At 39.4% G+C, this 22,031-nt stretch overlaps 2 protein-coding genes across 8 annotated transcripts in view; both read left to right on the top strand.

Moving 5' to 3' along the window:
- The window catches only part of trim33 (tripartite motif containing 33), a 31,371-nt gene extending 16,105 nt beyond the window's left edge, over window positions 1-15,266 (top strand). The window contains exons 8-21 of one of the 4 annotated variants that reach the window (XM_005454104.4): window positions 266-383; window positions 594-865; window positions 1,258-1,452; window positions 5,024-5,080; window positions 5,274-5,474; window positions 5,967-6,081; window positions 6,930-6,993; window positions 8,428-8,581; window positions 8,723-9,153; window positions 9,522-9,633; window positions 9,711-9,785; window positions 10,814-10,966; window positions 13,738-13,788; window positions 14,513-15,266. In XM_005454104.4, coding sequence (XP_005454161.1) covers window positions 266-383; window positions 594-865; window positions 1,258-1,452; window positions 5,024-5,080; window positions 5,274-5,474; window positions 5,967-6,081; window positions 6,930-6,993; window positions 8,428-8,581; window positions 8,723-9,153; window positions 9,522-9,633; window positions 9,711-9,785; window positions 10,814-10,966; window positions 13,738-13,788; window positions 14,513-14,734 — 2,220 coding nt within the window. In that variant the 3' untranslated portion in view covers window positions 14,735-15,266. The remainder of the gene's footprint in view (window positions 1-265; window positions 384-593; window positions 866-1,257; window positions 1,453-5,023; window positions 5,081-5,273; window positions 5,475-5,966; window positions 6,082-6,929; window positions 6,994-8,427; window positions 8,582-8,722; window positions 9,154-9,521; window positions 9,634-9,710; window positions 9,786-10,813; window positions 10,967-13,737; window positions 13,789-14,512) is intronic. The other 3 variants (XM_003449128.5, XM_005454105.4, XM_005454106.4) reach the window with 3 other exon arrangements.
- A 607-nt stretch (window positions 15,267-15,873) lies between these two features.
- Window positions 15,874-21,656, top strand: slc66a1 (solute carrier family 66 member 1). Of its 4 annotated transcripts, XM_019349353.2 has the most exons (9): window positions 15,893-16,029; window positions 16,734-16,767; window positions 17,139-17,353; window positions 17,490-17,619; window positions 17,852-17,939; window positions 18,152-18,306; window positions 18,399-18,491; window positions 19,405-19,590; window positions 20,351-21,656. In XM_019349353.2, exons 3-9 carry the CDS (start codon window positions 17,163-17,165, stop codon window positions 20,435-20,437), a joined length of 930 nt encoding a protein of 309 aa, XP_019204898.1. In that variant the 5' UTR covers window positions 15,893-16,029; window positions 16,734-16,767; window positions 17,139-17,162; the 3' UTR covers window positions 20,438-21,656. The 4 variants fall into 4 exon arrangements, with proteins under 4 accessions (XP_005454165.1, XP_019204898.1, XP_025757799.1 ...); XM_005454108.4 differs by lacking the exon at window positions 16,734-16,767 and having other exon boundaries at window positions 15,874-16,029; XM_025902014.1 differs by lacking the exon at window positions 15,893-16,029 and having other exon boundaries at window positions 16,536-16,860.
- Window positions 21,657-22,031: the final 375 nt, after the last annotated feature.

Here is a 22,031-nt window from a genome sequence, read left to right as displayed (position 1 = left end):
TTGTCCCTGTTGTACCCTGCTGGCCAAGCTGTATTGGTATAGTTGCAAAATGAATCCCCATGTATGTGGATGGATGCCTCTGCCATGTGAATTTAACCGCCTACCACAAGATAGTCAGCAAATGAGATAATTGAGATAAATTTGTTGTGGGATTGTTGAGTAATGCTCCCAAAGGGCCTGCTGATAAACATAATATTTGTTGCTTGCTTAGCCAGGCTCTGTAACTGAAGAACAATATTCTCTGTGTGTGCATGCATGCATGCAGATCCTGTATCAGCTACGCCAGCTCTTCAAAGTTAGACTGGAGCCAGCACCCCAGGCCAACGGAGTTGTGCGCTTCTTCTGTGACCCCACCTTCTGGGCCAAAAATGTGGTTAATCTAGGTGAGAGAAATTATACCTCATCAGCCACCATGTCAATGCATTAAGTATTTATTTGTTCTAGTGAATATTAAGACAGTTTATGTCTAATGTTTTTAGAAGCTGTTTATTTCTACGTGACAAACACTGCTGTATAGTAAAGTAAATAAAGGGATCATTTATTCTTTGGGCTTCTTTAAATTCAGCTCACTGGCTTCCATGCTCTTGTTTTAGGTAATTTGGTTATTGAGAAACCACCTTCACCTGCACAGCCGCCTGGCACCGTGATGGTAGGCGGACCGCCTATATCCCCAGTCCAAGGTCACCCCAGCAAACACCCAGGACAGATCAACCTGGCACAGCTCAGACTGCAACACATGCAGCAGGCGGCTTATGCACACCAGAAGCAGCAGCAGCAACAACAACAGCAGCAACACCAGCAGCAAATACAGCAACAGATGCGCATCGCATCCAGGCAGGCAGGCCCACCCATGGTTCAGCAGCAGGTATGAAATCATTCCCAGCTAAGGTGCCATTTCGGATTAAACTGTAAATCTAGTGTAGCAAAAAATAATGTGTTACTAAACCTCTGAGTCAGCAATGTGGATGGATGCTGCAATACCTCTTAAATACTTTTATTGGCTTCAAATCTGGCAAAAAACATTCACGTAGACAAAAAAGTTCAGTGAGACTTAATTCAAAAACATGCTTCCTGCTGGGAACAAGTAGAATTCTCGAAGTTTGAGAAGCTGTAGTAGTTGAAGTGTCTCCATAGAATAAATGATTGAAGTGATTGCATTAATCATCATTGACATCATTGACATGACTCTGGCGGCCATGTTTGCTAGAACAGTAGTCAGAATATGTCTGTAAGGTTTTTGTTTTTGTTTTCCACCAGCCCCCAAGACTCATCAGTATGCAGCAGATACCAAGAGGGCCTGGGGGTATGAATGGGGGCCCGGGCCCCCCATTGTACCCTTCCTCACACCATATGCGTCTACCTGGCCCATCGCCGGGTCGAATGCCCACCAGTCAGCCGAGACATAATGGACAGCAGTATCCTCCTATGATGCAGCCGCAACTACAGAGACAGGTCAGTACAAAACACACTCTAGTTTCACTACATGGAAATAGCTGAACAGGTGTAATTTTATTATGTAAGGCACTTTTAGATTGATTTACTACACGTGACTGGTAAGCAGCTGTTTGACCAAAAATGCCATTCTTAGTACCGTTCGTGTATAGATACACAGAGTGAGGCTGATATTAAGCAGCCTGATAGTTGACTTAAGAAAGTAGTTTGAACAATATCCAGTATATTATTTGTGCAATCTTTTCTATCTAAATCATGCAGTACCTGCAGTATAATATATGGGAAAAGGGTCTTATTTGTTTGTATTTGTGGCTGTGGAAAGTCAGACGAGTTTAGCTTGAATCTGACATGAATGAAATAGATTATACAGACTACAGAGTCTCACTGATATATTCAGTATAATATATATCGGAAAGTATGGCAGTATCTGCATATACACCTACCAGCCACTTTATTAGTTACACCTTTTACCTTCAGAACTGTATTAATTCTTCATGGCACAGATTCAGCAGGGTGCTGCAAACCTTTGTCAGACATTTAGATCCATATTGACAAGATAGCGTCATACAGTTGCTGAACATCCTTGATGTGAATCTCATGTTGCACCACATCCCAAAGGTGCTCTGTTGGATTGAGATCTGGTGACTGTGCACCCAATGCTGGAAAGATCCATGCTTTCATGTTGTTTTATGTCAAATTCTGACCCTACCACCCAAATGTCACAGCAGAAATAAAAACACATCAAATCAGGCAACGTTTTTCCAATTTTTTTATTGTCCGATTTTGGTGAGCCCCTGCAAGGACATGACAGGAGTGGCATCCAGTGTGGTCTGCTGCTGCAGCCTATCTTTGAACCTAACCAGGTTGTCTACACTAAGTCTGCTTGCCTGAGCACTGAGTTGCTGCCATGTCTTTCACTGATAAAATGTTGTGCTAGCAAGTGGTGTAACAGATGTACCTAATAAATTGGAGTGTATGCCAGCCAATAAGTAAGAAACTCTAGTATAAAAAAAAATAAAGAAATAAAGACATTTTTGAGGTAAAATAATGTTTAAGTTACTCAAACATTATTAACCTCATTAACCTCACCGTGTTTTCTATAAGACACTAGCAGGACATCCTGCACAATACAATTATGGACTTGAACCTTTACCGAAGAAAACATCAGCCCCACCTTTATCAGTCACAGTCTGAGTTTAGACTGATCTTGATGGGTGTCTTTGTACCTCTCACCCGTTAAAGGCTAATGGGTTATTGTTGTTGTCACCCTGCCGGGTCTGCCTCATGAACTGTGACAACTCCAGAACGAAACGACATAGGACTTTCAAATTGATGCCAAAGGTGTATCTACAAAAAATCTCTGACTACTTTGAATATCAGTGACCTGGGCCTCTAGATCAGGGAGTCACCAAATCTCGTGAATGCAATAACTTGAGAACAAGGTGACGTAAGATTCATAGAAGTCTGAGGGGTACCACTGGCAACCACGAGTATTTTTGTAAAAGTCATAGATTCATAAATGCATATTCATTTTAAATTAACAGCCGATGGTGCTGCCGTCTGTCTTCACTCTTCTAATAGTGGCATGGCTAAATTACATCATTTAATCAAAGCTGAAGTTCAATTTGCAGTATGTGCAAGAAGAAACTGAATTAGAAAAATGTAACTACAGTTTTCATGTAAGAATATGAAATATTAATAATCTAATTACACTGAAAACTCGACTGATCAAATTGCATAGAAATCTCTTCATTTTTATGTCACTCATAAATATAAAAATGGACATAATTTCACAGATGCTACTTTTTTTTATTGTGGGGAAAACAAAAACTCTGTAATCTATTCAACTATAAGCAAGCCACATAGAAGATAAGGGCAATATCTGTGAGTACCAGATATTTTTTTTTCTTCAGTTTTTTTATTTTGTATAATCATCATTTAACCAGATGAGCCCAAAGAGAGTGGACAACCATTTCCTTTTCTTTTTTTTGAATCCAAATTCACTTCATCCTTTTCCTGCATTGTTCCTTCACTGGTTTCAGACACCAGACTTGATATATTGTGTACTTGGCCAATTTGTGATGTAATGACACCTTTTAGATCAGTCATGATACCAGTCTCTGCAGTTAAGACTGGAAACAAGATTGAAATCTCAACAAAGGTTCCTGTGAGGGGAAACGGGCTGTTAGATGTGTATTTTCTGCCATCTGCTTTCATGTATGACTTTAATAACGTTTGTCTGAGTGAATAGTGGCGTTAATTTAAGAAATTTAAACTCTGTGGTTTAGCAAAATTCAAAAGCAAGTGTTGTGTATGTATGTGTGCACTATTAAATTTAATATTTATTTGCCTTGTTTGCTAAAATGCATAACGTATTTTATAGAAGCACAAGGAATTCACCTTCAGGAGAAAATTCACATTCATTTCCGTCATAAATAAAAGATTGTCTCCTCAAAATAAGAAATTTGCTGTTGGATGATGTTGGATTTAAGATGCAAAACCCCGACATAAACACTCATTTAGTTGTGAGTAGAGCTCCTGGATTGTGACCAGAATCATGGTTATTGTGGTCGATGTTAAGAGCATGAATAAGTAAGGCAATTATTGAATTGCTTCTTTGACTTTCTTTTAGAGATGTTACTAGTGTAGCATTGTGGTTAGCACTTTGAGTTTTAATGTTCTCCTTGTGTCAACTTGGGTTTCCTCTGTGCACTCGTGCGTCCTCCCACAGCCCAAAGACACACATATTAGGTTAAATGGCGATTCTAAATTGCCAGTAGGTGTGATGTGAGTGTGAAAGATCCCCTGTCCCTCTGTATTAGCTTGTCACAGACCTGTCCAGAGTGTATCTTGCCTCTCTACCTCCAGCCTCCCTGCAACCCATGGACTGCTCTTTTACAGTTGATTTCCTTGAACTTTGAAAATAAAATTGAATATAAATAATAATAAAACTCAAAAAAGCAAGGAAATTGAATTCTATATGACGAACATTGCAGGGTACAACTGGGTTTTTAGAGAAGGGGTCAAAGCCACTGTAAAGGAAAGGGACACATTAGATTTTTAACAGATGCACATGTAAAACCTTTTTTCATAAATTTAACAATCTTATTCATTCAGAAAAGCAGTGAAACATTTTTTCTGTCCTCAAGTGAATGCAGTTAATTTTGACTTTGATTTTCAGAATAATTAAGGCAGGGTTATTATATAAAGTCCATTTAAAACTATTTGTCATTCAGGTTTCAATTTCAAATTTAGCTGTGCGATTATGAAAAAATGAATTTTTACTTCATTCAATTTTCTGCACACAAATGAAAATCAAATTTGATAAAGTATAACATTCAAATACATCATTAATGATTCATTGAAAAGTAAATCTGAAACTGTTGTTTCAGAGAAGGCCGCAAAGGACTTCCTTCAGCTCTGCTTAACACTGCCTCTCCAGTGTATCTGTACACATGAATTTGCTTGAATATCATTTACTGTACAATAAGAAAATGTACATTTGCTGCCTGCATGCACGACTAGGTAAGAGAAGCTCCACTATATCCAGCCCCTTTTTCTTTGTGTCCAGATGTCTATAGAATCTGAGATGAGCCACCAAAGGTTTCGTTTCTTACTACAATCAGGGGTTTGGCACTTTTTTCTTACTTTGTCATTAATTTGTCTTGTGCAGCATGTGTGGTCATTCAAATGCATGATGATGCAGCCATGTTGTTTGCACAACAAAGTTTTGTTTTTTTTCTTATTTAAACCTCAGTGAGTGACCTGCTTCCCTCCTCCCTCCTTTTCCTCTATACTTTCCTTTCTCTTTTTCCATGTAGCATTCTAATCCAGGGCATGCAGGACCTTTTCCGGTTGCATCCCTGCATAATGCCAATCCCACGAGTCCCACCAGTGCTAGTATGGCCGGCGCCCACGCACACCGTAGCCCTGTAAACCCTGCCATGGGTTCTATTGAGCTCATCCCATCCGTCACCAATCCCGAGAACCTGCCCTGCGTACCTGAGATCCCTCCCATTCAGGTAAGCACATTTTATTGTTGTTCAGTTTTTAAAATAAAGTTGATTAACAATCAACATTTGTACATTTAAAAAAACAACAACAATGTAATGAAATGTAATCAGTATAAATTATATAAAATGTGTTAACTCTTTGTTAGGAAATTGTGTATCACAGCACTAAAAACAGGCACATAGTTGCACAATAAATATTAAAATGTATAAAGTCTGTATATGTTGTTTTCTGGTTGTATAATCACTACCACTGAAAGATGTTAATATCTGCGATGCTTAGATTTAAAAAAAAATAATCAAAAATTAGATATTTGAAAACATGATGAGCACTATGGTTACATAAAATGTGTCATGTGACCAGGAGTGGTAAAGTGAGTTGGGATTACATTTGTCTGTGGCTGGTGGTGTTTACCTTGGTTGGGTATCCCTATTTCATTATTTGTTTATTTTTATTTTTGGCTATTTCACTAACTTTTCTCTATCGCTCTACTTTTTTTGTAGGTGGAGCATGCAGGTACCAACTACTTTGAAGCCATTTTGCATCGCAGCATCACAGCCAGCAAGGATCAGCTGAATTCACAGGACCCCCTCCCCAGACAGTCTCCTGGATCTTCAGGTACCCACACGGGTATATCAAGAGTGGGATTACTGAAAAACATGTCTTTTTAAAATATCACTTAATGTTTTATTTAGAGCTGGGCGATATGACCCAAAATTCATATCTTGATATTTTTTAGCTGGATGGCGATATAAGATATATATCTCGATATTTTTTTTAAAGCCATAAAGTAAGAACAAAAAGAGAGTTCTTAGTCAAAGCTGTGTCCCAGATGTCACACAGGCACTTTTATTAACATACAGCATAGATGTACATGAAAAAAACTACTCAAAAATAAATTATGAGCATTTATTAAATAATGATGCTCTATAAATAAAAGAAAACTATGTTGTTTTGTGCATAACAAAGAGCTCACAATTGTGCAGTCAAAATGTAAACTAAAAGACGCTGAGCATAATAACATAGACAGATTTCACAGCTGCTCTGTTCCCAGCTTCTACTGCGTGACTGACAGCCTGGAGTTTGAAATCCGCTTCGTAACCATGTCTCTGAACAGGTGCCATTTATGGTCCTTATACACACACAATACGGTAATATTACATTGAAGCACAGTACGTGCATACATTCAGATTCAAGCATTCACACTGCAGTTTCTTCAGAAAATGCACTTTCTAGTTTGTAATAGTGTTGCAGTTTTAAATCACATACAGTCTATGGGGAAATTCGGGCGGCATTTATAGCTTTGGATTTTTAGCCTTTGAGCTAAATGACACTGATTTTTTTTTTCTTCTTCTTTCTTTTCTTTCCCTGCTTAAGTGCTGTGTACATGTTGAAGAGCTTTAATGTGTACCCAGAGAAAGAGGTGATCGTGGATGTTTTGTTCCTCGTTTCATTTATGTCTGCAGGTGTGCCTAATTTCCATACGCCAGCACGGCCTTCCAGCAACTCCAGCGCAGGCAGCAGGGGCAGGTAAGGCAACATAAACCAAAATTTTATTAGCAGGAACAAAGGATTTACAAGTGTTTCCATGACCTTTAGCATAGCGTTGGGTCCATAATAATGTAAAATTTTACATTTATATAATTTACATCTGTAGCTATAATATAATGATATAAGATCTACAATATGAATATGAATCTGTAAAGCCTCAGTTTTAATTTCAGTGATATTGTTTTAATATTGAAAGAACTTTGTGGGAAAACGCTTTTTATATGTGCAATAATCGGCTCAAAAATAATTGGACTAATCGACACTAAACTGGTCCAGCTCAGGCACAAAAAGGTGTCGTTTAGATTAAGATTGAATCCTGATGATGTGAAGAGCTTAAGTAAAAATCTGATGTGGATGTATTGACTATTGTTTTTGTTTTATGGCAACATCATTCACTCAGGAGAAAATGTTCTGATTGATGGGAGTGATAAATTGCTTTGTGAAGAAAATGACTGAACAGAACAGTCAACAATGCTTGATGAGTTGTTGTTTGTACAAAGATGTGAAGTAGAATTGTGGATTTTGGTTGATGCAATAAAAAAGCTACCTCTGTAAAAATGATGGAGAAAGGAAACTGTGGAGGAAAAATAGCAGCTACTCTTTATACCATCTCATCTTTTAAGCTAAGCGGAGCTTCTGTTATAGCTTGGGCAGTGGAAAGGCTCGCACAGTGATGATTTTAGTGCGGATGGAGGCAACAGGATGAATCCACAGGATGAGTGTACAGGAGTCTGCTGTGTGCTGAGATTCAGACAAATGTATTAAAACTAATTGAAGGACTCTTTAGCGTCTTTGAAATGCTGACGACACAGCCACATTAAAACAAATGCATCTTACTGGCTGATTTAGTCAGCTGTTGAAAGTCTGAGCTGCACTCAACTTGCTATAAGATGATGCTCCTATCAGAGCATCACCAGAAAACAAATAGTGTCTCCTCTGTAGATCCAGAATTTCAGGAAGTCTTTGCTTCTCCTAGGCAAGATGTATTAAAGATGCTCTGTGTCACATACAGTGTTTACAATTTGGCAACTGTAATTTTAATCTCTGCTATGTTATTTATATCTTAACATGAGAACTATATGTGGTCTGGAACGGGAGTCAGACAACTTTGCAATTTTATTCTTGCATCTCCATTCTTCTGATTTAGAAATCGTGTGTTTTTGTTCTGCATTTATTAATAGAAAGGTTTGTTTGGACAGCGAAAATAAGAGTGCAGAACAAATAAGTTATTTCAAATGAAATAACCCTCTCAAGCCTATCTCTTAACAATAGCTAGTGCTTCACAAAAACGACTTGAGTCAGAACAAAATTCATGTTCTGTTCCAGTTATGCAGGTTTATTCATATTAAGTTGATTATATGTCATAAATGAGTAAGCATTATAAGATTTGGTTTGTTTTTATCTCTGTTTCAGCTGTAGTTCTGCAGGAAGGGGAGGGCCAGGAGGTGGAGCAGCGGTGGAGCAGGTGACGGTGAAGCAGGAGCCTGGTACAGATGACAGCTATAGCTGTCCAGCTTCTTCTCTGAAGACAGAGCGGGGCAAAGATGCTGAAAGGAGTGCCTGCATGGTATGATATATACAGTTGTAATGTGATAATATCACATTGCAGTACAGCACTGCAAATTCAACAGAAAAAGTGATATGATAACACTGTTGACAAAACTGTATTGAGTTAAAACACTGCTTTGTGTGTGCTTTTCCCCTGAAGATGATCAGTCCAGAGAACAGCCCCCATCCTGTCCTGGGAGCTGTATCTGCAGGCCAAGACGCTCTCGAAGCTCTAGGCGAGCGCATCAAAACGGAACCTCAGTCTGAGACACCTTGTTCTGGACTCAGTGACTCCAGTACAGCCGCGTCATCTTCTTCCACAACCACAATGACCTCCACTACCTCGTCACCCACAGAGAGCAGCAGCACCACGACTGTCGCTCCACTCACTAATGGAAATTCAAATAAGGGGGGAGAGACCAAAAGGAGTGAGGCTTCTACTGGAACCGGGAATCTTGAAGGGAAAGAGGATGACCCAAATGAAGACTGGTGTGCTGTTTGCATCAATGGCGGTGATCTGCTGTGCTGTGACCGGTGCCCCAAAGTGTTTCACATGAAATGCCATGTACCCACCATAAAGATAGTTCCAAAGTAAGTGATTACTATGAGGGTTTTATTTTATTTTATTTTATTGATTGGACATCCCCCTGAAAACAAATAGGTCTCCCAAATGCTTTAGATTAAAATCTTATTTTTACAAGGTTACAGTAAAGTTTAGTGGCTGTGAAACATAGATGCAGTAAATCCTCAAAAGCACAATAACAGGTTTAAAAGTAAAAAGTAGTTGGGTGGATTTCAGGAAGTCACAGATACAACAGGAAAAAGTAAAGACATTGAGTAACATAATACCTGAATAATAGTCACAGGCTGTGATACCAGCAGACACATCGATCTCTTTAAACCCCAAAACGCACTTCCATGTGATTCTGAATGTACTGTGTGTTATTTGTGTGTCACAGGGGCGACTTTCTCTGCACGTTTTGTCGGAGTATAACCAACCCTGAAATAGAGTACTGTGATGAGAGCAGGAAGGGCAAAGGGGAGCAGGACCTGAGTGCTGAGGACCAAAGGGTCAGTAAAACAACCACAGTAATCCACATTGACGTGACTGATACAAGGCAACTAATTCTCTCTTCTCATGTCCTCAGAAATGTGAACGCCTCCTGCTGTACATCTTCTGTCACGAGCTCAGCGTGGGCTTTAGGGAACCTGTTCCTAGCTCTGTAAGTAGCACCGTGTCAGCTATGCTGCACCACCATTGCTGCTGTGAAGATTCTACTTCCTTGTGTTGTTAGCAAAATTTAATTGTTCCTCATTTCGTGTATTGTTTGACATTCACTCCTGTATTTTCTGTTTTTCTTCCTTAATGAATGAATGTCCGATTACTGTAGAACTGACAGTAGCTTGTGTGCTCACATGATACACTTACCCACTTTTTTGCAATCTAAAAATTTTTTTCTGATGTACTGAAAAATTTCTGTTCTTGTTAGGCTCTATTACCACGTACAGCACCACCTTTTATATTTTTAACTGCTTCTTTGGGAGGGATCTTCCTGTGTTCTTGTGGTTTGCAGCACATGCCAGTGTGACCACAGCATTTACATGTCCCAGCCATCTGCCTTTTGCACGTCTTCCTCTTTGCTTTCACCTCACACTCCTTACCTGTCTTTACTGTCAAGCTGTAAATGCAGGGAGAAAAGCTGAAAGAAAAGGTTTAACATTTTAAAAGTGAAATGGTATTTTGATTTTCATCTACTGCTGAGGCCAGAGGCCATCTAAAAACTGAGATCGTCCTCTCATTGCTCTTTCTTGTCCTTAGAATTTTAGAAATTTAGAAGTTGCGACACTAGGTCCAAAGGGTAGGATCTCCTGTGACAGACATGAAAATCCACACAAGTTTGTGTAAAGTAACATTTTTGTACCGTATTATTTCACATGTTCTTTGGTATGTATTCTGTATAAGTTACTCAAACATGCTGTGCTAATAATGGGTTTCATTTTGTTGTATGCCCATTTATATTTGACTGCACTATAGCATGGCTGCAAATCACTGCTACCACAGTTGTGGGTTATGACAATGTTTAAATGCGTCTTTGTTTCTAAACGTCTGATCTGCTGTTGGGGATTGGGGGAAATCTCTAAATTCTAAAATCTTTACAATCTAAAAACATTGTTGTTTGCGTCTCACCAAAAGAAAAATATTTGGAGTCATGTGAAATAATTTGAGACGTTATCTGACCTGCTTTTTTAGGTACCCAACTATTACAAGATAATCAAGCAGCCCATGGACCTAAAGAAGGTGAAGAAGAAGCTGCAGCTGCGGAATTCCCAGTACTACCAGTCTGTCCAGGAGTTTGTGTCCGATATTCGCCTGGTCTTCAAAAACTGTGCAAAATACAACGAGGTGAGCAGCATGAGTCTTGAGACCGCTTTGGGGAATGGCATCTGCTTGTGTGTGTGCATGCAGACGTGGGTTAGACTGATATGGTTTGATATTTGAATTGCCTGCTGATTCAAAAAATTGAATTATTTGACCATTTTCATGGTCAAACAATAAAAGGCAAACCATCATATTTGTCTAACCTGATTATGAACACTGCCTGGTGTTTCGAGGGGAAATTGGGTGTTTAAGTAGTGTGTGTTCAGTTTCGTACACTAACACTGGCTGTTGAAGGATGGAGTGAGTGTTACTGTGCTCTTTTTACACTGGCTGCAAGAACACCGTGTGACTCTGTTAACACCGTCTGCATTATAATGAAACCCCACATTTTTGTTTTTTAATGGATGGCTGTGATTACCTGTTTATTTTTAATACAGTTCACATAATGTTCATCTGCATTCTCCTTAGGAGAAATAATGCATTTTTACACATGGATGTATTTATTTTTGTTGTTTCGTGGCACTGAAATGCTGGTGGTTTATCAGGAAGTCTGGTCTTGGCCTACGGTTCTGGCTAATAGTGACTGTGAACACTGAGGCTTGTAGCATGACTTCACTATATAGATGCAGTGTAATATAATGTGACTGAAATTAACAGCAAGTACGGTTCTTATCTGTGAAGGATGTTGGTCAAAACATGTGATTAGCTGGAATGTAATATTATGACAGGAAATACATTTCAGCTGGACCTCATCACTGTAATGTAATAAGAGGACTCAAGTGAAAGTAATTAGTGAGCTGTTAATTACTGAGTAATGACTGATGTGAAAGTCTTGGCAGTAATAAGGGGAACACATGTCGAATCCTAGATTTTCTGGATAGATTTAATCCCTTTTATTAATTAAAACCTGAGAAATCATTCTTACTCAAATAAATTGGATTCCTTTAATAAGAATCAAGAGCTGAGGTTATCACAGAATACAGAAAAGCCAATGCAGAAAATGCTTACCGAGCCTGGTGAGAATAATCTTCCTACAAGTCTGGAATAGAGGTTTTCAAAGGCCCTATGAGGTTATGATGGAGAACTTTTGGGAGTGGCAGTACTAAAGTGTAAACTAGCAGCATCTTAGGTACCACCTGGATCACTGAAGCAAGATCCTCGAGCCTTTATTTGAAGCCTTGGATAATGCTATTAGGTTTTTGGAAATACTTTATGGTTTTCAGTGAGAGTTGCCAAATATCAGTGAGTCATTCCAGTGATTCTGTTAGTCGCAAAATATAAAGTTAGGTAATTCATTTATAGTTTTTGGCATTTTTTTTCGTCTTTATTTGGATAGAAGTGAGTATAGAGGGGAAACAGGGAGAGTCAGGAAAGAGGAAAATGGTAAAGGTGTGACCAGCTGGGAATTCACTGCCGCTTGATGGCATATGTGCCCATGTTAAATGCTGTGGTCGCTTCCAAAAATACATTTATTATATACCAGTGGTTGAGACATCAGAGATGCGCTTCTATTAGAGGAAGAACACCAGTTTAAAAAATGTATGGGATGCTGTGTAAAAAAAGCCAAAAAAACCAAAAAAACCAAATGCATTCATTTGTAAATCTCATAAACACATATTTCATTCACAATGGAACATAGAAAACATAAAATGTTTTAACTGTGACTTATTTTCTCATTTTCAATTTGATGTCAGCAACAGGTCTCAAAACGGCTATGATGGGGCCAATAAAGGTCTGGAAAAGAAAGTGGTACTAAAAAACATCGGCTGGAAGAACATTTCGCAGCTAATTAGGTTAATATCCAATCAGTAACATGATTGGGTATAAAATGCATCTTAAAGAGGCAGATTTTCTCAGACCTAAAGATGAGCAGAGGTTGTGGTAGTTGAACAATCTCAGAATAATGTTCTTTAACATAAAATTGTGAAAACTCTGAATATCACACAATCTACGATACATGTCTTCAAAAGATTCTGAGAATCCAGAGAAATCTCTGTGCGCAAGGGACAAGGCTGGAACTCAGTACTGGATGATTATGGATGATGACATTGAAATTGACACATATGGAAAAAATCATATGAACGTGATCCAGAAACTCTGCTGTCTCCTCAGGGCCAAAGCTCATTTAAAATGGACTGAGACAAAGTGGAAATGAAAATGACAATGAAATTCAAGAACATTTGAGCAGGCTGGAGTCCTCCATGAGATAAGAATGGGACTGCTTATTCCTTTCCCAAACATCCAGCAGCAGCTCTCCTGAGTTCCCATATGTTTGCAGATTATTGTTGAAACACGAGGGGATGCTAAACAGTGATAAACGTGGTCCTGTCCCCACTTTTCTTTTCTTTTCTTTTTTTTAGATGTGTTGCTATCATCAAATTAAAATTGAGCTAATATTGTTTTATGGAACAGTAAAATGCCTCAGTTTGAACATTTGATGTTTTCTGTGTTTCACTGTGTGTTTATGAGATTTACAAATAACTCTCATTGCATTCTGTACGCTTTACATTTTAATGTAAACTTACATTGAAATTGGGGCTTTATAACAAGATATGTGACTGTTGTTGATACAGGAAAAAATATACCAGAGAGCTAAACTTTCCTGTATCCTGTGCGATCTTTACCTGCTGTTAATTTCTGCAGTAACGAGATGGGGATGCGCACCTTTGTATTCGAGCACAGAAGGCCCGAACAGATTTCTGATCTGTTATTATTTTACCTGCCTATGCTGTGAACTCTGTTCTTCCCCCCTGCTGCTTCACTGTCTTTGTTGTAATGTTATTGCCCCTTTTTAGATGTCTCGAATAATCCAGGTTTATGATGAGGAGAAACAGATTAATACACAGGTAAGCCGTTTCAAATGGAGTGCAGATCTCCTGCCCCCTCCCACTGAGGCTCCAAGAAATGTTGTACCCCTTTATTAAAGAGTAGAGAATTTCCTTAGATGATGTATGAAGATTAAAGTTTCATTTTGACTGCGCACTCTTAAGAACAGTATGTTAGATGAGAGGGTGTTTGGAGGTTCAAAATAAATCTGTTTAAAAGTGTTTCTGTTTGATTGTGTTGATGGCTTCAAGTCTGTTTAGTTTTATCGTGTAAGCCATAGAGCATCCAGTGCCTATCTACTACTTTCTTTTGTTTGTTTGTTTCTTTGGAAAGGGTGGAGGCTGTTACATTTAGGCTTTTTTTGTTTCTATTTGACATGCACGTGTGTGCTTTGTTTGTGTGCATATAGTGAGCATCTGAGGTTTTTTAACAACCTTTAAATATTCAGATACTGTATTTGACCCTACTGGCTGATTAGATCACTAAAATTTTGCAACTTCCATTTATTGTGGAAATACTTCAGGGAGCCGCAGTGGGACAGGGAGGCAGGAGATCCCTGCTCTGTACAGCAAGGTTGAGCCGGGGTTACCCCACCATCAGGAGTCTTAACCAGATCTAATTTGTCTCCTCATTCTCCTCTTCCTCTTCCCACTTCAACCTATTCATTCTTCCTGCCCAATGGCGCTCTCACACCATCTTCCTTCATGTCACTCCTTTTTCCACCTCCTCCTCCTCTTCTGGCAGGTGGGATCAGAGATGGCGATATCCGGCAAGGCAGTGAGCCTGTACTTTGAGGAGAAGTTGCAGGAGATCTTCCCAGGCCAAAGCTTTCCTGAAACAGCTGAACCCGAATCTCCACAAGAAAAAGAAAAGGAGGACGACAATACAGACGACTCAGAGGACGACTTCATACAGCCCCGACGCAAACGGTTGAAAACTGATGAGAAAGTGGTCCACATCAAGTGAGACCCTCATCACGAAGGAAATGAGAGAAGTGAAAAACTGTCTCATATCCCACACTTCTCTTTGGAGAAAGGAAACACAAAAAACAGATGAGAGATTCTGTGCAAGAAGCTTGGTTTATTTCATCCTTGGCTTTTGAAAGAATTTCTCTTAACTACACTAGACATCTGCTTTTCTGAGAACTCTTTAAGGACCGAAAGATTGAAGAGCTGCGTTCCCTTATTATTTCATGGACATTCAGATTCGCTTGGAAAGATTTTGAAGTAGAACTTGTTTTGCAGTAGTTAGGAAAAGGTTGTTTCTTTTCTATCATCTGTTTTCATATGTAGATTTGTTGTGACAATTGCTTTATAAAAACAAAGAAATCCCCTGTTCTGTTTAATGTATTAAATATATACTTTGACAAGAAGCCTACCAAGTATTTGTATGACTTTGTGGAAACGTTGTGTAAATAAGAGAATCTAGCCCACTGAAGGTGTTCCTGCCGTATTAATGTTTGGGTGCGTCATCAATAAAACCTGTTCTTGAAATATAACAAAGAGAATGTGTTGTGTGGAGTAGGTTTGAGGTTATCAGAGTTTGCCATATTGTCATTATGATGACGGATAATTCTAGTTTAGACCCGTCACGTGTTGGATTTCAGGATATTCCTTTGTCCAGAATGGTGCCGCTCACAGCAGTCACGGCTACATTTCTTTATAGAAAGCCTCCAGTCCAGTTATACACCTGTCACAAGGAAAGCACAAAAAGCCTGACATTTACCAGCATCAATAGCGACTATACAGATAACATCAGCTGTCAATAATAATTTACTCTGGCACATCATCAGGCTTACTAAAGCTGCAGGCTCATTAATTAAGGAGTAAGTAACTATTCTATTAACCTACAACCTTCGTCATTCCAGGTCTACATTAAAGTATCTGAAAGGCATTAAACAGATTTCAGTCAGTTAAAAAAGAATCATTTCCTCTTAGATTCCTTTGAGCTGATGCGCTGTTCCTTTAGAGGAAGTCCGACACCGACCTCAGCGTCTCCTTCGTGTTGTAATGACTCTGACACATAAAACTTGAGCGTCTCCTCACGGCTTAAACTGCGCTCCGAGGACCACGTGACATCGGAAACCTAGGAAGCCTGTTAATAAAAGCCACGCGAGCTGACAACAGAGACTTTAGATGCTGAGTCTGCAATCTGACAGTGTCAGCTGACGCTATCGTGGAGTGTTTTAAAAAATTAGGAAATGAGTCCTCTTTCTGCTTTCCCGTTCAACATCTGACGTTGGAGTTCATCGTGCTTTTCAGGTAGGATTTATTTGCGGAATATACAAATAAACAGAAACATTTTTATTATAATATTTGGTTATTTTGCCACCTCTAATAAAATTGCCTTAGTTGTCCTGTCGAAGTTTAAAGTTCACGAGTACATTTGTCCTTTGATTTTTATTTTTTTTTTTTAACATACAGCAGGATTAACTTGTATTGATGTGATCATCGTGTGTATGCTGCTTACTGAAATGCAGTAAATTTATTGGTCACGTGGTCTACTACAAAAGCTAGAATAACTAATGGAGGCAAATGAACCACTTTAACAGGACTTGGTAATATGTGATGAGAGTATGTGAAATGTGTGAGCCTCACTTCTGCAGGTATGTGACAATAACGGGAAAACATACTGTGAGAATGTCCCTCCGTCTAAATACACTTTTTACATCTAAATTGTGTGAATCAGAAAATTATTTATTTATTTATATAATAATTTGTCGACATTATAAATAACCGAAATACAGATAAATTATGTTGGTTTAAAGTCAATGCGTTAACGTGTCTGGGTCAAATTGAACTTTGTTTTTTAAAGGACCAGCTCATTTAATTTGCACCGCAAGTCATATGACAAGTATGTAATCACGTGACTCGTGACTCACGGCTCTTTGAGGCTCGACCAATCAGCTCACACTGAACCTGTTTGTTTCTTGCTTGCCTCCTTTTTACCTGCCATTTCTGAGAAGTTGTTCTTCTGAGGACTCCGCTGACACCTCACAGGCAAGATAAATTTAGCACTTTGTTTACTATGAGTGGGGTCGTTTGGTGATGTTATCCACCTAAAAGCCACGAGATCCAGTAAACGGTTATCAGGTAGCTGCCGCTTAGCAGCTTAAGCTAACAGACTGTTTCTTGTTATCTGTTTTTGTATTACGTCTGAAAATAGTTTTAGGGCGATGCTAGCTGAATGTGGAAGTGAAGCGGCTGTTTTCATTTTTGTTTCTAATGGCCTTTAATTCAGTTTGAGGTCCGTATGTGATGTTGTCGGTGGTGTCCTCCGCGCTTGTGCTGTTATAGTGACTGTGTAGTGAAGATCTGGTTTCACGTATTTGGAGTGCCGCTTTCTTAAGCTGAAGGTGTTGTTTTTACAGAGGCGTCGGTCAGCTTGAAGAACAATGTCCACAGACGGAGTCCTCACACGCACCACCTTTGGATGGACCTCTTCACAAAACTTCACTTCTCTGTGTCCTAATGGGTCCGAATGGGTTTGGGAGGGCCTTGGGGAATGTGCCCAAGATGCCAGAGATATGGCCAGCGTCTACCTGGGCCTCCTGTCCATCCTCTGCTTTCTGGTGTCTTCATTTCCGTAAGTGTTTATGTTGGTCTCTGTGGCTCTCAGAGCAAACCCTAACTGAACTAAGTGACCTGTATAGTTCCATCTCATCTCTCTCTGATTAATCAGAGATTAGTAATACTGATTATAATACTGCCTCTGATTACAGGCAGTATTACAACTCGTGGAAAAGTGGGAATATGGATCAAGCGCTCTCCATTTGGTTTTTGCTGTTGTGGTTGGGCGGTGACTCTTGTAATCTGATTGGGTCCTTTTTGGCAGATCAGCTTCCGCTTCAGGTAAGTTGTAGGGATGTGATCCTTAAGTGGATTTTAATGTAGAAAATATCAAAAGCAGTGGAGCATGCTCAGTGGTGTTTGTAAAACATCAGAAATTATGTGTCATTATGAAATTGTGTTTGTTTGTTTTTTTTAAGCAAATTCCATGACAACAGCTAAATCTGTGTTAAGAAAGTCGTTTTTTTCCATTCATGTCTGACTTGTTTTGTTTGTCTCGCTTCTTTTCATCCAGCAATACACAGCTATTTATTACGTTGCAGCTGACTTGATCATGCTGAGTATGTACACGTACTACAAGCTGAAGAACAAAGCTTCTCAAGGTGAGTTTTTTTTGTTTTGTTTTGTTTTTTTTTGGCCGGCAGTTTTCAATAGAAGAACCAATGCCTCTCCTTGAATGTTGTAGCCTCTTTAGACCTGTGTGCTATCGACATGACGAGAGGTTGATCTGTGTACCCTGTATTTATCTGATGAGCTGTGGTGAGGTGTCGTCTGTTCTATTGATTGAGTAAGTTGCATGTTGTCCTTTCACCAGGCAGGACGCATTTACTCATGGTTGGTGTATCCTGCTTCTTATGCTTTGCCACAAGCCTCACCCAGCTCCCAGATGTAGGCCCCCACAAGGAAATCATTCCTTCTGGGTTTAGAAGTCGCTCCTTGCTCTCAGCCTCTAGCACTAGCTCTGTCACAGTGAGTCCTTTTTAATTGCTAAACTGATTTGAAGAAAGCTTTCTTTTTTTGTATGTGTGTGTAAAGTAGCATCTCCCCCTTTGTTCCTTCAGCCTTTTACCACTAAAGAGATTATTGGTTTCTGCATTGGGTCAGTGTCTTCAGTCCTCTACCTCTGTTCCAGAGGTCCACAGATATACACTAATGTGAGTATGACAAAGTACGGTCTGGTATAAATGTGTAAATGATTCAGCCCGACATCCTGCAAAGTGTAGGCAGTAGTCAGTAATCCATAAGTTAATGTCAATAACAAATAACATTGAAAACTATAGTTTACGTGATGGTGTGCTGCAAATTTTGATAAAGAAGTGTAATAAAGTTTTTTTTCCCTAATTGTTCTCACCTTCTTGTTAAAATGATTTCGGTAAATCAATGTCTGTTACAACAAATATAATTAATTGTTGTCAGTTTGTGGATACAATTCAGAGTTCAGGAGTAAAGAAAAAAAACATAATTGAACAAGAATTAAAATAAAAATTGGAATGAAGTAATGTTATAAAGAGGGAAAAATTACCTTAATTTGTCTCAAGGTTATTTAAATCCTAGTGCCAAGTAAGAGTAGTATTTCCATGACTACTTACTGCTCCAAGTTTTAAATGATCTTTAAATAAAGAACATTATCCAGATAAGTTCAATATGTAAGCTAAAGCATGCTCGCAAATGTTTACTAAAGTGAAAGAAGAAATTCGCTGTACCTGAACAAGAGAAAATGCAAGTGAAAAGGCCTGTTTCCTTTGCTAAAAAGAAACTAAAAAGCGCTATACTACTACTGCTTAGTCTCTTACCTGATGTCAGCCTGATTCAGTTGCATTTTAGTTGGCAAACCCACGTCGTTTTGCTCACCTACTTAAACTGAGACTGTAACTTGAGCATGTTTTGGTAGATGCCTCAAAAACTAAAAAGAAAATGTAAAAATGTTTCGGTGTCCAAGACTTTATCGATCTAACCGTGTACTTATTGGCTGTTGAAATGTCATCCATTCCTTTTTAAATAGAAATAAATAAATAAACACAACATTTTCCTCACTTCCCTTTTCTGTTGTATCGTTTTCCCCCACAGTTCAAGAGGAAGTCGACACAGGGAGTTTCTTACTTCCTGTTCGCGCTGGTCATCCTGGGAAACACTACATATGGCCTGAGCGTCCTTTTGAAGAACCCTGACCTGGGCCAGGGTGAGAGCAGCTACATGATCCACCATGTGCCCTGGCTCATCGGCAGCCTCGGCACCCTCAGTTTAGACCTCATTGTATCCTTTTAAGAGAAGCGAAAACATGGACGGGGAGGCTGGGCCTCAGGCCTCTGCTGCGTGTGTGTGGCACATTTTTATGAAATTCTGACTGGAAGGGCAGCAGAGCTCTTTAGTGGGGATTAGGTGATTGTGTATTGAAACACAATATGGCGTATTATTAGTTGCAGGGAAACAGTTTCATGGTTAGGAAAGAAACAAGTCAGTTAAAGCTGCCTCAGTGAAGCCTGTAGGCTACTTCTTTCTTTGCACTGCACTGAAATGCTAGACTGAAGCCACAGGCTGTTTTGTTTTTAGTTAACAGTGACAGTGCAAAAGCGAGCAGCCTGATGATGACTGACATTTAGCAAACCTACACCATGATCAGTGTGGTTCCCTAATTGTGGGTAGTGTGTGTAAATATTTATCTTGGGGTACATCTCTGCTGTCACTGTCTTATGCAGTTTATTTAAAGCTAACCCGTCATCAGCACTAGCACATGGGAGGATATAGTGGACGTGTTTTTGTGAACGCCGGTTGATCGTTTCAGCCCAGTTAGGAGTCGGTGTTTGCTCAATAGTAGACTGTATTTTTTGTACTATGAATTATGGTGTTTGTCTTTAATTACTTTGCGGTCAAATATTTACTGAAATGAGTAATTAAGGAAGCAGCTGGAGTCTGTACTCTTCTGAGTGAAATCCTCTGGTACTGTCTGCTTTTGCATTTAAAAACAAACAAACAAAACCGAAACATTTTTATGTTCTTTAACGCTGTGGTTCAGATCTCTGTCCAGTTCCTGATATACCGTAACGCTCGGCCACGGGTGGAGGTCAACCACGATGAGACGGCACCTCTTATCAGGAGCTAAACCAGAGCTCATTGGTGGCGATCGACCAAATGCTCGCTGTCAGTGGGATCCTTACAATCATCTGTCTGACGCCATCAGGATCTGAACTGTAGACTTGGTGTTATAGATATATTTATTATGCTGTCAGCCTCTTTAATGTTTACAATCAAGTTTTGTATGTGATTAGTACAGCAGCAGCTGAAGTTCTTCACTTTTAGTGAGCTTTACTTTTAGCGTTAAAGGGACGGTTAAAGGTTTCAGGTGTCAGACGTGGATGAAAATATCCCCCTGTCATGCTGAGATTGAGATCTCCAAGCTCAGACTTGAAATTTCTAGTACAAACATCTCAGCTGCATGTGAGCAAGCAAGGGACTGAAACCCATCTCCTGTCGAGTAGGCTTGGTGGACTCGTAGCAAAGTATAACACATCCTTTCAGAAAAGGTGATCAGCCTGTATTTGCTTATATTGATTACCATTATGATAATTTTACTGTTTAATCAATTTTATTATAACAGGGAGAAAACCATTAGTCAACTTCCTGTAATTAGCTTCCCAACAGCAGCAGGGACGCCTGGTTTACTCATTAATGGCCTTTTGTGAGCCTCTATGAAAGCACCGCGGCACACAATGATACCGTGGAAGCACTTCAGTCACTTCTAATTTTTAAAACATGTGATAAGTCTAAGGATTATAACAAGCCCACGTGTCTTTTGTCAGCAGGAGCCACTCGTTTACTAAGAAGTTACGTGAATATGGCCCCTGAGCTGTCAATATGATGCCAACGCTCATGTGATATCATAAACTTGCTGCCTGGAGTGATGACACCACTGAGAGGTTTCTCTTTTAGTTTGGTGCTTTAAGTTGCCAAACCATTTGTCAGCTAGCTAACCACTGCATGAAGCCCTGATCTCTGTAAATGATACCTCCTGTAACTTGAATCCGGTGTTCTCCGGGGAGGGCACACATGACTGTAGTGATGTGTCTAACTGAACAAAAAAGTCATTTGTATTCGGTCAGTTTTAATTGACGGTCGCACCAAGTGCCATGCATATTTGTTTGTCTGGACCAGTTTTTATTGCACTGGTGATGAAGTCACATCACTTGGCACAGATCTTCAGTACCTTGTTCATGTTTTACATTTTCATCTTCAGTGTTTTGCACAAAAGTATGTACCTGCAGGTTTGGTAAATGTTCACCGTGGGATAAAGTACTGTAAAGATTAAACTCATCAAGACCATATTTTCTCTGCTGCTTTCACTTTGAGTAAAGTCTCTTTTTTATTGAGTCATTTAGGATGAGAAAGGAGAAAAAAACTCTCTGGGGGTTCTCCGTCTCCAGCAGTTTACTTTCTTGACAACGCACATTTTTTCTTCTTCTTTTTTTTTTCCACCCAGTAGAGGTCAAGGTCTGCACTTGGCTTTAATTTTGACCTTTCGGCCTTTGCCTTTGCTGACCTGAATCCCCAGTGCGACCACGTTTGACCTGCTTCTGGGAGGCCTCGACAGCTTTGTTGTTTTTCTTCATTAGCAGATTCACACTGGCCTCTGAGTTGCACACCCACGCGCACCCACACATTTTCTCTCACTATTAAACATATATAATCCGCTGAAAACA

Source organism: Oreochromis niloticus, linkage group LG20, assembly GCF_001858045.2.
Source record: "Oreochromis niloticus isolate F11D_XX linkage group LG20, O_niloticus_UMD_NMBU, whole genome shotgun sequence".
NCBI lineage: Eukaryota > Metazoa > Chordata > Actinopteri > Cichliformes > Cichlidae > Oreochromis > Oreochromis niloticus.
Note: the sequence above shows the minus strand (reverse complement) of the source record. Positions and strands in the feature narration are given on the sequence as shown.